The sequence below is a fragment of the Biomphalaria glabrata genome, chromosome 10, assembly GCF_947242115.1.
Source record: "Biomphalaria glabrata chromosome 10, xgBioGlab47.1, whole genome shotgun sequence".
NCBI lineage: Eukaryota > Metazoa > Mollusca > Gastropoda > Planorbidae > Biomphalaria > Biomphalaria glabrata.
The window spans coordinates 29,586,618-29,600,632 of NC_074720.1; the positions used below are offsets into that span (position 1 = coordinate 29,586,618).

At 31.4% G+C, this 14,015-nt stretch overlaps 2 protein-coding genes across 2 annotated transcripts in view; one reads left to right on the top strand and one right to left on the bottom strand.

Annotated features, from left to right (window-relative positions):
* Positions 1 to 1,503: 1,503 nt before the first annotated feature.
* On the top strand, positions 1,504 to 13,630 carry LOC106054433 (ADP-ribosylation factor-like protein 1). The gene is made up of 6 exons (XM_056044768.1): positions 1,504 to 1,662; positions 7,757 to 7,891; positions 8,299 to 8,380; positions 9,263 to 9,374; positions 10,724 to 10,902; positions 11,250 to 13,630. Exons 1-6 carry the CDS (start codon positions 1,659 to 1,661, stop codon positions 11,278 to 11,280), a joined length of 543 nt encoding a protein of 180 aa, XP_055900743.1. The 5' UTR covers positions 1,504 to 1,658; the 3' UTR covers positions 11,281 to 13,630.
* LOC106054434 (protein kinase C and casein kinase substrate in neurons protein 3-like) overlaps positions 11,074 to 14,015 on the bottom strand; it is a 228,999-nt gene continuing 226,057 nt past the window's right edge. Inside the window, exon 12 of the mRNA XM_056044743.1 lies at positions 11,074 to 11,083. The gene's annotated coding sequence lies outside the window, so the exon portion shown is untranslated. The remainder of the gene's footprint in view (positions 11,084 to 14,015) is intronic.

The window sequence follows — 14,015 nt, forward strand, 5'->3', positions numbered from 1 at the left end:
GCAATGAATGGAAGAATGCAGTTGAAGTTGTCCGCTTATCTCCCATGACAACACCAAATAACGAAAAGGACACGATCAAATTTGATGATTTTGCATTTGTGTGTGGATAGTTAAAATCCAGGGCTCTTGAATGATAGTTTCAATGAAAGATTTGTTGTTTTTCTTTAAAACAGAGGTTTATTTGCGGTTAATGTGTTAGGTGATACCAGAACCGACTGACTTTTTAAACCATACCTCCCTTCTTGACAAATTTTGAGCAATGCAGTCAATTGGTTTCTATGCTGTTTTGCACTTTTGTGAGTGAATTAACATTTTTTGGTTATAAAACCGTCAAAGTCTGTCATACGTAATTGTATCACATATGAACTTCTTGATTCAGTGTGCATCGAACTGGAGTATTTGAGATATAGCCGAATCGGCCTTTTGCTGACGACAGTATCCTAAATGGCTGCTGATGAAAATAGGTAATCAGCTTACTGCGTTGATTTAACTAAATGAATTTTATTGGGAAAAGTGGATAAAGTTGATAGCGGTGTGTGTGTGTGTGGGGGGGGGGGGTGACACCATAAGCTAACTGCACTGGGTGACACCAACCCTAGTGACGCCACTGCCTCCATGTCAACGCAACTCCACAAAAATCTGTCATTGGCAATGTCTGAAGTCTCTTCCTACCTGCTCTGAGGACCTCCATGAAAATGTGGCGCCAAGTTGTACTAGGATGTCCCTGTTTGCGCTTTCCTTGAAATGGCCTACATGTAATCACAACTCTTATTATGCGTAATTCATTTTGTCGGAGAGCATGTCCCGCAAACCTCATGCGATGCTCTGTCACAACCTTACTAAGGGGTCGACTCCCAGTTCGGCATTGGATTTCCTTGATTGATCTCTAAAACTGACTCCTAACTAAAAAAAATCTCTGAAGTTTTTTTTTTTAACAAATTCAAAATCCCATTTAGCTACGCTCATATAAATATTTTTTTTTGAAGAGGTATTTTTTAGCTTCAAACCGCGCTAAAGGGGGGTTTAAACTCAAAGCAATCCAAGCCGCTGGTACACTGACTATATCTTAAAACACGGATTAATGTTTTGAAATTAATATTAACTTTCGTATAACATTTAGAGCATTTTGAGGGAGCTTTTTAAATTCTTTTTTTTTTTTTTTTTACAAAAGTGTTTTTTTTTACCCATCTGGTCATGAGTCATGGGCTAAAGCAATGAACCATGTTGCGCCCTATATAATTTATAAGTCTATGGTTGCGCCATGTCTTCACCACAGGCTGTTAGCTCCTATTGGTCATGGGCCCGGGTTCATTAAACCCCTTCGCGCCATGGATGATTATGCCACTGTGTGGAAGCCCATAGCAGTACCCCATTGCAGGCTCCTAGTAAATTTTCTTTACATATTTAGATCTAAAGGGTGGAGTAATATGGGGATGGCAGAAGAAAAAACTATTTATAGCCAATATTACCAGATTGCAACCCATAATGCAACAAGGAACTAGAACTCTTGCATGTGTTTATAGTGATTTCCACGTCGCCCATGAAAAAGAAACGAAAACACATTCTGCAAAATATTTTATTAAAAACAAAAATAAGCACGAATAAACCATACGGAGATCGAAGGCTTACAATAGAAATTATTATTTAATACTATAAATATGGGTACGTTTGTTAGTCTTGATCTAGAGACGATCTAGATCTAGAACTATTACCTAAGACGGCTAAGTCGCTAAGAAAGACTTGTTTATTTGTTAGTCTTGTTGTTTTTGAATGTCTTGAAATACTTGAAAGAGTGTTTGTTATACAAAGTTATACTAGTTAAGTTAGAGTCTTATTATTATAATATATTTAATATATTATAAGTTATAAACTAACTTAAAGAGATTATTAATAATATTTATTATCATCGACAATGTCGACATCATCGATTTATAATTTCATTGTCTGACTCTGTCTGTTTTTGTCATTGTGACTAGATTCTAGATGACTAGACACTACTGAGTCACTAACTGAGTACTAACTTATAATAATAGACTCTAGTCTCTACTGACTCTAGACTAACTAGACCAGATATATTAGGGATGTGAAATAAAAAAATTCTTTGAAAAAACAATTTTTTTGTTAGTACATTATTAAAATACTTTGAAAGAACTTTCCAATGGACATAATTGACATAATGTATAAATTATGAATGTAAGTTAAACAGTTAGAAAGTTATGATTTTTTTTGTGGCGTTTTGACCTAACATTGGTTGACATGGAACAATGAAAATGAGAGAGTCTGGCTGGCTCAGCGGCGAGACACCCCCCCCCCCCCCCCCCCCCGCTCAAAAAGTTAAAAAGTTGGAATTGAGTTTCATAGACGATAGATCTACTTATTAAATAAGAAATTTAATAGTAGATCTAGTATTATAAGTAAATTTCTAGCTCACAAATCTGATTTCATTTATAATTATGAACTTCACTTGTTTAGAATGTAAAAATTGATAAAATAAACAAATTATCGGGTCTAGAGCTACAAGAAATGTCTGAGGGGTGTGGACAAAATGGCGGCATTGTGATGGGAGAAATTAACAAAATATTTAAAAAGTGGGATCAAAATCGCCTGAAACAATTTTTTTCAAATGCGCTTTAAAATATAAAAAAAATAGAAGCGACCAAAAAAAACTCTTTAAAATCTATTTAGACCTATACATAATTGCTATATCTACTAGCCTATGCAAGATTTTATTCTTAAAATAGTTTAGTTTTTTAAAAAAATTAAAAATCCCATAGGGAGCAGTGCAAATTTATGCATCAACATTATAATCGATAACAATTAAAGTGAGCATGGTATCGTGATAAAACTTGGCAGAAATATGGCCAGATATATATTTTATTAGCACAAAAAAAATCAAGTTCTAAAACGTAACCTGAAATGAGTATCAGTAAAAAGAAAAATACATATACTTTCAAGTAAAAAAAAAGTAAGAAAATACACTTTTATTTTTAAAGTCCACATGAAAAAAGTGTTCCTCAATATAAAATGTATCCATATTCACCTCTTTTAGCCATGATTCCAATGGATTTAAAATCATAATCGATTTCAATTAAGGGCTTATGTACAGAAAGTAAGAAAAAAACGATCTCAAAATTTCATGCCATTTTTTAACTTCTGGTCTTACTGATTTTCACATATCTAGATATATCATATATACTAGATTACTAGGTCTATAATTAGTATAATAATGATCTATATTTATTTAATTATTATCATGTGATTCAGTCATCATATTCAATGGTCATAGAGAGTCATAGACATAGAGTAGAGTGAATCATTGAATTGATAGACCTAGAATCTATATTATTCTAGATCAGGGGTGGGCAACCTTTTTCCCGTCGAGGGCGCATTACACAAATTTTAGGAATGTGGGGGGGCCGCATGAATTTATATTTAATTACTAATCAGCAAAATATGCTAGATAACTGTGTATAATATCTTTTAATTTCATTTTTTTTTCATTTACATTTCATTTTTTAACACTCCCAACTGATAAATTACAACAAAAGCCATTTCTGAAACTAATTTTACGAAACATTTTAAAATTTTTCTATATTTTTTTTCATATCACAATATCTCACCACAAATATACAGTTGTACTTAATGTGAGGTATTTAACTGTTTACACTCGTGGAACTAGCTTACTAGTTGTTATTCTCGTGAATGCTGTCAAATTACTTTCAGTCAGCATCGACATGTGATTACACTTGTTTCCTTTCAAACAAGATGAAAATGTTTGTTCACAGATGTCTGTGGACCTGAATAATGTGAAAGTTTAGCAGCAAAGTTTTTTTAAAGTGTGGAAATACTGCTTCTGGCACCCATAAAACTCCTGTGGAAGAACTGACAGGAAATGATCTTTTAGGTCGTCATTTGCTTGGAGGTATGTCCTCTGGAGCTGAATCAACTTCTGCACCAAATGTTAAGCAGAGGGTATTTAATACTGGTTCCAAACTCTTGACCTCTAAAAATTTGCTTTCGAATTCACAATCAAGAAATCCAAATAAGTCTTGTACTTTTCAGCCATTTCACTAGAAATAGTTTCACCTTTCAACAAAAGAAAATAACAAAACCTGATTTCAATTGCTTGCCTTGAGAAATGGGATAGCTTTGTTTGAAAAGATTTAACATGAACATATTTCATGTGGAAACAACCCATGCAATATTCCTGATGTAAAATTGAAGTCGTCTTCCACGCTTCATTAGAAATATTAGTTACAGTCAATGTCTTTCAAGGAAAATAGTTTCTTCCTTGAGATACCATATTCTTCTTAATACCATCTTGCCCACGCTAGGCCAGCAGATACCACTGTGGTACAGAACATCGGAGTGTTTTGTTTCCAAATCTTTAAGTACTTCTAGGAACTACCTGTGGTTAATTTCCTTAGCTCTGATAAGTTTGATTACTGATACAATTAGGTCAATAATATGTTTGATATTCAATGCAGATTTGCGCAAACTTTCTCGTTAAGAGTTTATGGTTGGGATATTGTTCTATTTTCCTCAGTCAAAGCACGGTCTCCATCAGTTGTTACACTCGCCATCTCGTTCCTAGCAAACCCAATGCTGTCAACACAGTTCTTCATAGCATTGAAAAATAATTACCTGAATTTGTATCTGTGACTGAGTGTTTTGATTGCCAATAAGAATGATCTTCGTTTAATTTAAACTTTTTAGAAAGACAAGTAGAGACAATGTTTCTTTAGCATCTTCCTCATAAGTGATAAGAATCAGAACCTTCTATAATTTATGTAGAAATTTAGAATGATTTATTTTTAAATATATTTGCATTTTTTATATGTATAACATTTGGGAACACCTGAATTCTTTAGGTGTCCGCGGGCCACATAAAAGACTTTGGCGGGCCGCATGTGGCCTGCGGACCGTAATTTGCCCACCCCTGTTCTAGATCGTAGATCTAGTGGCTAGTCAAATCTTCAACAGTTGCATTTGATTAGCCATTACACATAATCATAAACTTACCAAATACTACTATATTACTAATGATAATCATAATGACATAATGTCTAGTAATGTAAAACACTAGTGACACTAGATTAGATAGATTCTAAATTGAGACTAAATCAGTAGTTTAAATGTCAATAAATCGTTATTAATTATAGATATATCAAGATTTAGATCTAGATATTATAATATATAATATAAATATTATAAAAGAATAGAGTCTACTATCTAGATTTGATTTTGAAATGATGAAGGCAATGAAGGAATTCTAGATTGAATAGAGATATACTAAGAAGATAGATCTAGATTATCTAGATCTAGTTTCTACATCTAAGACTAAGATGATGGTACTGATTTACATTTTTCTAGATTTAGATGTATCCTTGCCTTATAGATTCTAGACTAGATATAGAATTTAGTAGATAAATAAAAAATTAAAATATTATATAGAAGTATAGTCTTGATAATATTATTACTACTAGATTTAGATCTAGTTATTCTAGTAGCTCTAGTCATTTTTAATATATAAATGTTGGATGTCATCACAGTGTCCAACATCGTCAACAATCATGCATGCGTCCCTGTCTAGAGAAATAGACATCTGGCTATATAATATATGCTGGCAAGAGTACCTTACAAATAACTATTTTCTGCTAGAGGCTGGTGTGGACAGTATCTAGAAGAATTACTTACCTACAGCTGTGCTGGGGTCAGACATCTATTTTATGGGTGATGACTGCATGATAAATGCCAATCTTTTTTTTTGGAGAGCTTGAGAGAGGACAGCATAAAAGAGGTGCTCTCTTGATTTGCTACAAAGATCAAATCAGGCACCATTTTGCCCTCACTGGCATGCAGGAAGTCAGCGGGAAGCAGATGGTCCTTGAAAGAGATGGCTGGAGAGCTGTCATGAGGGGTCATGAACCATACATGAGGCCTAAAGAAGCGCTCTTGCAAAAGACAAGTGTAGACTACTGTAGACTGTCTTCATTAGATGAGGCAAAATATACATAATAAACTATGTGTAAGCTCACCTGTGGCCACCTGGAATATCTGTAATGTACATCAAAATTAAAATTATCAGTCATTGTTCTATTCAGATGGAATTTCTACCTTGTTATCTATTTGGATAACTTATAATTTTATGTGTTGTGAGATAATCTGACCATTTCACTTTCAGTGACCTTAGATGTCACATGGACAACATAATGTATTAAAATCATATGACATAAATTATTAACTCTTTGACTCTGGAATTATTTTCCACGTTTGGACAGAATTAATTTTTCCGCCATTTCGGAGCGAAGATTTAATTTGTGTATAACTTTTGTATTTATTATTGGAAAAAAATTAATTTGATATAGAATTAAAGAGAAATGCATGCTCTTTCTATTTCTTAAATTTTCTAGCTTGCAAATCATGTTGTTATTGTAATTTTCAGTTTTGAATATAAAAATTAAAATTGAAAAACTCACCAACTGACATTGAAAATATCCATCAAAGTACATGTAATAAGAAATTTATTGTCCGAATTGAATCCAAAGAACTTTTTTTCTCATTTTTATCCATTTATTTACAGAACTCCATAGAAGAAACAGCAATAGACACAAAAAAATAATAAACTGGAACTAATAATTCAATGTCACTACTTTAACGTAAAAGCCCATAAAAAAAGCAGCACACTTGGAACAAAAAACTTTTACCCTAAAACTAGTCCAACTGTACAGCATATATATATATATATATATATAGATATTGTATTTTCTTCTAAAGTTCTTCGTGTACATATTTTATAAATATTCTTCTATCTGCGATATTTATGGAAGCAGTCAATATGAATATGTGGGTTTGACTCCCATCCAGCGCAAACATAAACCGCTCTCCCCGACCTACTGTGTTTACATACTCTGTCTTTCTTTAAAGTTATAGGTCTCCATTCTCTGAAAATGGATCTTCTTCCTGCAGGGGTGTTCAATTTAATCCTATGGTCAGCATAGCTATTTATTGTGCTGACAAGACTATCAACAATGTCATTGTCAATAAAAAAAAAACAACAGTCCAGCTCATTAAATGCAGTGCTGACTAAGTCCAGGTTGACACCCTTATTTCTTGCTGGAACAAATCTGAAATTGTTCTGTTTCAGTGCCTAGATCTAGATCTACCCCTGTCTGATTAGATTTGGATCTAGATGATGTAGAGACAGCTAAATTAGTTGTAGATCTACATTAAACTTTAGCTTGGAGTGGGGCTGCTTCATCAGCTGATAAACTTCATCATTACTAGACCTAGCCTTAGGTCTAGATCTAGAAATTAATTCACTATGACAATAGATGTCACCATCAGATAAAACAAAATCTCTATCACCTGAATTATTTTCAATAACAAATTCTCTAATTTACTCATCAATGAAATATTTAGATCTTCAAAATAAAAACACGTTGAATGAAGGAAATTCCGGATGTTTAGCCAAGGAAAACTGTTCTAGATAAAGAATTAAACCATGAAAAACATGAACCAGAGAAATAGAAACAAAAAAATAAATTTAAAATCACTGATGATATCAGCGTTGAGCCAACCTTTTTGCCGAGTAAAACCAATGTCAAGTCAAAGAGTTAAATGCAATTAAAATCCTTTTTGCTAATTTTTGGCATTCTCATAAGTTGTATGTACATAAAAAATTAAAACAATATGAGTTGTTTTAAACCTTTTTATACTGATCTTTCATTAGTGTGTTTCATTTCTTTTATTTCAGGTGGATTGCTGAGTTATTTCTCTGCACTGTTTGGTAGTAAAGAGCGACGTATCCTTATTCTTGGTTTAGATGGTGCTGGTAAAACAACTATTTTATACAGGCTTCAGGTGGGTGAGGTGGTGACAACTATACCAAGTAAGTGAGAGTACCTTGCATTTACATGTTCAATTCTAATTATAACATTAATGACATTTTTTATATTTGATTGTAGTATATCTTTATACATTATCACATTCGAATACCCTTTAAGTTTCAGTTTAATTGTGTGATGAGTTAACAGAAAGTTTGATTATCCTTTGAACTGACCCACGTGTGGATTTTCATTTTATTTCTGAAGATTGTTGAAAGATTAGTTATTTTTTAAAATTAGATTGTGTACAGTTTTTCTTCTTTTGATTCATAAGCGACCACTTTCATTTTCTGTTCTTTTTATTTTGAAATTCTATTGAACAATGTGCAAGATGCAATAGAAATAAATGTTGTAGTTTTTAATGTGTTGCTTGTTTAGTCATTCACCCTTTCTATTTCATTTCATTTTATAGCTATTGGATTCAATGTGGAGACTGTAACATATAAGAATTTAAAATTTCAAGTCTGGGATCTAGGGGGACAGACAAGTATAAGGTAAAAGTCTATTAGAAACAACATTTATTGTTTGTTCATACTAGTAAAGGTAAAGGTTAATTAGAAACATTAATTGTTTGTATAGACTAGTATAATAAGCTTAAGTTCTATTAGAAACAACATTTATTGTTTGTTTAGAACTAGTATAAGGTGATAGTAATTTAAAGGGAATACAAATTTATTATTTTCAACTTTTATTCTTAAAAGTAAATGCAGAGACTTGCATAATTTTTAACAGTCATTACAGTCTTTAGTTTTACCTAATGAAAAATAATTTGAAAGGTCTTCCAAGTTTTTTGAAAAAGAAAAACTCATTTAAATTGAGTCTTAGTTTTTCAATACATGTCCTACATATGTTTCAATTCAAGAATATATAGATAATATGGAAAATAAAGGCTTACTTATTTGTTTGGTGTGTAAAAAATACAATTTTATTTAGACTATAAGCTTTTTAAATTGTTAAAAAAAAATAACATCCTCAAAGAATCTTTATCAATATGAGCACACAGATCTTTGGAATGAAATAATGGATTTTTTAAAATTAAAAAATTAGTTTTTTTTTTGTTTTTTTTTTTAAATTTTGTGCGTATGTACATTTTTGTATTTAAAGTTGATAGATATTTGAAAAGCAAAATAGAACTTTATCATTATTTAGAAAGGATAAATTTGACTTTGAATGAATTCTAGATGAAAATTCATTATGAATTTTATTTTCAATTTTTGCTTTTAAAACCAGAACACCATTTTGTTTGATTTGGATCCTTTAAACATTGATTTTTTTTTCTTTAAAAATTCTTAGATTTAAAAAAAAATTGTCAACTAGTATTAACTCTTAAATTTGTTGTTTATTCCAATACTTTTTTTTTTGTTTGCCTTTTTCAGACCCTACTGGAGATGTTATTATTCCAACACAGATGCTATTATTTATGTGGTAGACAGCATGGATAGAGATAGAATTGGAATCAGCAAACAAGAACTAGTTTCTATGTTGGAAGTTAGTTTTGCTTTTTGTTTATTGTCTAATTTTTAATTAAAATATCAGTATATGTTGTACTCTTTAAATGGGCATATTACTATTTGTTAATGTAAACTTACTTTGAAACATACAATGCACTTGAGCTAGTCTTATATATTCAGTGGTTGTTGTATTTAGTTTATGACAAGTATCATACATATCAGTGAGGCCCAACAAATGACACTCAGGCCATATCCATCTTGTGATGCTATCCAGACCACAGTGCATATAAAATTTGTGAAAGCTTGGTTGCATTGGACACTAACTTTTTGGGGTTATGTGACCTGTGATACACTTGCTGAAAATATGACCCTAGACCAAAATAGGTCACTGATCCATGTAAAAAAGTAAAAAGTAAAGTTTCCCTTTCAGACCTTGTGGTCTATAGGGCAGATGATGTAAAGGTCATCTGTTTCTGGGGCCTATGGTTAATGAGGGTGTCATGTAGCCAGCACAACGACCAATGTCTTTAGTTTTCCCCAACTAATGCCAGGTAACATTAAAGCTGGGTACACTCAGAAGCACCCGAAGATCCCAAACTAAAAATCCTAGTCTTCACCAGGATTCAAACCTGGGACCTCGGTTCGGAAACCAAGGGCTTTACCACTCAGCCACCGCACCTCCGATCCATGTAAACACTTTGTATATGAGTTATATATCTTTTAAAGTCATTCCCATTTGTTTCCTAACATCATTGCTTATTGCTTTAGACTTTGTGAATGTTTTCAGTTTCACTTTTTTTTTTTTAGATTCTCAAATTATAAATCATGAAAACCAGATAGAAATATGTTTTATTCATATAACTAGTTGACCCATGGCGTAGCATACACCGTTATTTTGCAGGGCTGGCCTCAGGCCAATGTAACCTATCTCTGGAAATTATAAAAAATCTTTTGAAAACTCATATAAATCTCATGAAATATACAGATAAAAATTGTCATTTTGGGGTGTCATTCAATATGGAAAATGCCAATCCTAGGCGCGATGAGTAAAAACTGCATTATGCATTCCAGACTTCTACGTTGGGTAGAAATAAAAAAGTGATCTTTCCATAACTTCTTGCCCCCCCCCCCCCCCCCCCCCGTTTTTTTTTTTTTTTTGTAGGGTAACTCTAGTCCATCTGACTTGCAGAAATAAAAGAGTGATCTTTCCTTTACGTGGTGTCCAAACTCTTGAGCCATGAAGAGAATTATATATATATATATATATAGATTAATATCATCTTTAGCTAGATTAGATCAAAAGCAGTTCTATGTAACGTTTATTTGTTGTTGGTACATTGCTCTGGTCCATGTGCATTGAACCTGTTATTCTTTTTGTTTCCAAAGGAGGATGAGCTGAAAAAGTCTGTTCTTGTTGTGTTTGCCAATAAACAAGATATAGAGGGCGCCATGACAGTCACTGAAGTTGCCAACTCTTTAGGTCTGCCTGCACTTAAAAATAGAAAATACCAAATATTTAAAACTTCAGCCATCAAAGGAGAAGGTTTAGATGAAGCTATGGAATGGTAATTTAACTTTTTTTTTTTTTGTTAAAATGCTTGTAGTTGGAAATATTCTTTTTGACAATATGGTTAATAAATAAATCACACATTGAAAGATTAGCATTAGTTTCTAGCCATTTAGCACCATGATAGGTATTCCTCCTGAAATTAATCTTATATGTTCACTTCTTATCTCTCTGTTTGAAGGTTATGTTTAAACAAAAATGTACCCATTAAAAAAAGACCATACTATAGTTTGGATTTAGAAAATAGCAGCTGATCCAGTTTATCAGGATAAAGCACAAACATTATTTTGTCAATATTTAAATGTCTTAAATTTGTAAATGTATGTATTATGTTTCTTTGTCCAGGCTGACCAACACATTAGTGCAAGCCAAGTGAGTGCTAGGGATTTGTATACATCATTGGATTCTAAAACAGAATTACTGAGCTACAGAATGTAGAAACATTTAGGTAGACTGTACCACTTGACTGACGGATTGTGTCCCATGATGGAGATCACTTATGAAAGACAGTAGATAATTTTATACTTTCATCCTTTTTTTTTCTATTTTACTAGTTAATTGAGAAATAAAGTAGAACTGATAGGCTAATTAATTGTCCTTATAAACACATATTGTACACACTTTTCTTGTAGTCTATACTCATTATGCCCAATGGTTACACCCTAGATGGACTGAAATGAAAAGATAGCACTTATATTTTCTTTTTTTCAATGTTCTATTCCCTCTGGGCATTTTGAAATGATCCTCTCTTCTGCCATAAACTATTTACACACTTAGCTATACCGACACCTCATTATTGGCAATTCATTTATTGGCGAGAGAAATTGATAACCTCCATGAGATTTGGCTTGTATAATGAGTACAGTCCCATAGGAAAAGTAAATAGATTAACATTAGTCTTTGACAGTATCATTCTGCAGTGCATTGGCCCATCTTGTGGCTTGATGATGTAAATAATAGTTTTTTTTTTATAAATGTTGTACCAAGTTTCTTTTGATATAGAATGTATGTGTTAAGAGTAAATGTTCCTTAATCATTCACAACACACAACTGTGTGTATTGGAACAAATCTTTGGGTTGTAAAAGAGACAGAATGTCTGTTTTATATTATGTACATTGGGGTTATCTGCAAATGTTGGTGTTTTGTTTTTTTTGTTTTTTTTTAGATATGTGTGAATATAATTAGATTATTAATTAATTATTAATTTTTCTTTAAATGCTTGCCATATTTATATTTATCAGTGCTGAAAAATTTATTAACCGTTAAATTATTGCTTTTTTTTTTAAGATTAAGTTATTTACAAGCTATTCAGTTCAATCAACACATAGTACAAGTAAATTCCATTAAACTTTTTTTTGAATTGATTCTTGGCACAAAATTATGCCAGGAAATCACCAAAAGTTTAAAATGTGTCTGTTCATTATTTCAAGGAAAACAGTTTAAAACATTATATTTATTTTATCTTATGTGCACAACTGCATTTGAATCTATTTGTCCTTGTTTGCGCGTTGTTCTAGATCTATGTTATCACTTGAAATGGGATCAATTGGATGGCTTTATAAAGGTATTTATATTCTTCTGAGATAAATAAATGTTCCCATTCTCAAATTTTAGTTTGAAATTTTAAATCTTGTGTGTCCATAGTGTCATTTCACTATCTCGTTGACTGGAGAATTACTTTTTGCAGTGGTGCAGGTTATTGTTGCTGAAATTAATTTTCTTACAAAATCACTGACCTAGAAAGACATCTTTGTTTGCATATTGTTTCTCCATTAGCCGATTTATTTTAATAAATTAACAATATCAGTCTATAATGATACTGATGTTGTTCTCTTTGCTATTTTCTTAGCAAAAGAATGGTAAGGCTGAAAATGTGCAGTAACGACCAGAAACATTGGCTTTTTATTCTCTTATCAAACAATTGAATTTGTTGTGTAATTTAGAAGTGTGTTATTAACCTGTTCTATTTCCACAAGAAGGTTTTTTTCAGTACAGACCAACTCTCTTCTCACCATATTATGTACCATGTGATATATATATATATATATATATATATATATATATATATATATATATATATATATATATATATATATATATATATATATATATATAGTTAACTAAGGAACTTTATGGTATACAATAGTATTTAATTGTATTTTAAGTAGCTATTATTTATTGTTAGAATTAGGTGATATGACATAAATGGAATAATAATTCTATTGTTGATCCACATAGATATTTAAATGTGTCTATCCTTAAGATATTGTTCTGACACAATATATATATATGGTTTGGATGACTTATGTCACATGCATATTTATTTATTAGATACTTGAAAGCAAACTTTGGCTTCATTACCAATAAAAAGCCCTGTTATTTGTGATTTAAGCCATATTTCCCTTTAGTCCTTCAATTTCAGTGCTGCTCTTTGTTTATTGTCATTAAACTCACTGGTTCATAGTAGTCTGCCCTTGTGAAAAACATGGAATAAGCCAGTACACATTTCTAAGGGCAGATTTGTTAACATTTTTGTCCAGATATCAGATTCTGATAAGTATGTTTTCTCTTGAAATTTATGAGACTCACTCATCATTTATTTTATTGTCTTGACAATGTTTTCAGGCAACATTTGTAAATATCACTTCTGCATTTTTTTTTCTCATATTAATTTTGATTATTGAAATAACGAAATTTGGCAATACATTATAGTGGAGAAAATATTTATGTTTGTCATGTTTTTTTTTTGTGTGATATTCAGTTTTTCTCAGACAAACATATTACATTATGTTATTTTATGTTCGACACCCTGACAAAAAGAAACTCAATATTTCTTACAAAAAAAAATAAATTTATTCTTTTTTTTTTGTTCCAAAAGATTTGGTTTTTTAATATTTTTATAATATGGGCCTTAAAGGTTTTATTTTAAATGAAGAAAAGGAATTTTCAACCACCATTAGTAAATCAGTTATGTCTATAAAACAAATGTTTATTACATGTAATGTGCATCAGTATATGTAGGTTGATATTAGTTTTTTTTTTTCCTGTTTATAGTTTCTATTTATAAATATTGATCAATTGACTATGGGCTAAATACTAATAAGATTTTT

Excerpts from the sequence above, each read along its gene's own strand:
- LOC106054433 (XM_056044768.1), top strand. Across the intron at positions 7,892-8,298 it reads GGTGGTGACAACTATACCAA|CTATTGGATTCAATGTGGAG; the intron begins GTAAGTGAGAGT and ends TTCATTTTATAG. Across the intron at positions 9,375-10,723 it reads AACTAGTTTCTATGTTGGAA|GAGGATGAGCTGAAAAAGTC; the intron begins GTTAGTTTTGCT and ends TTGTTTCCAAAG.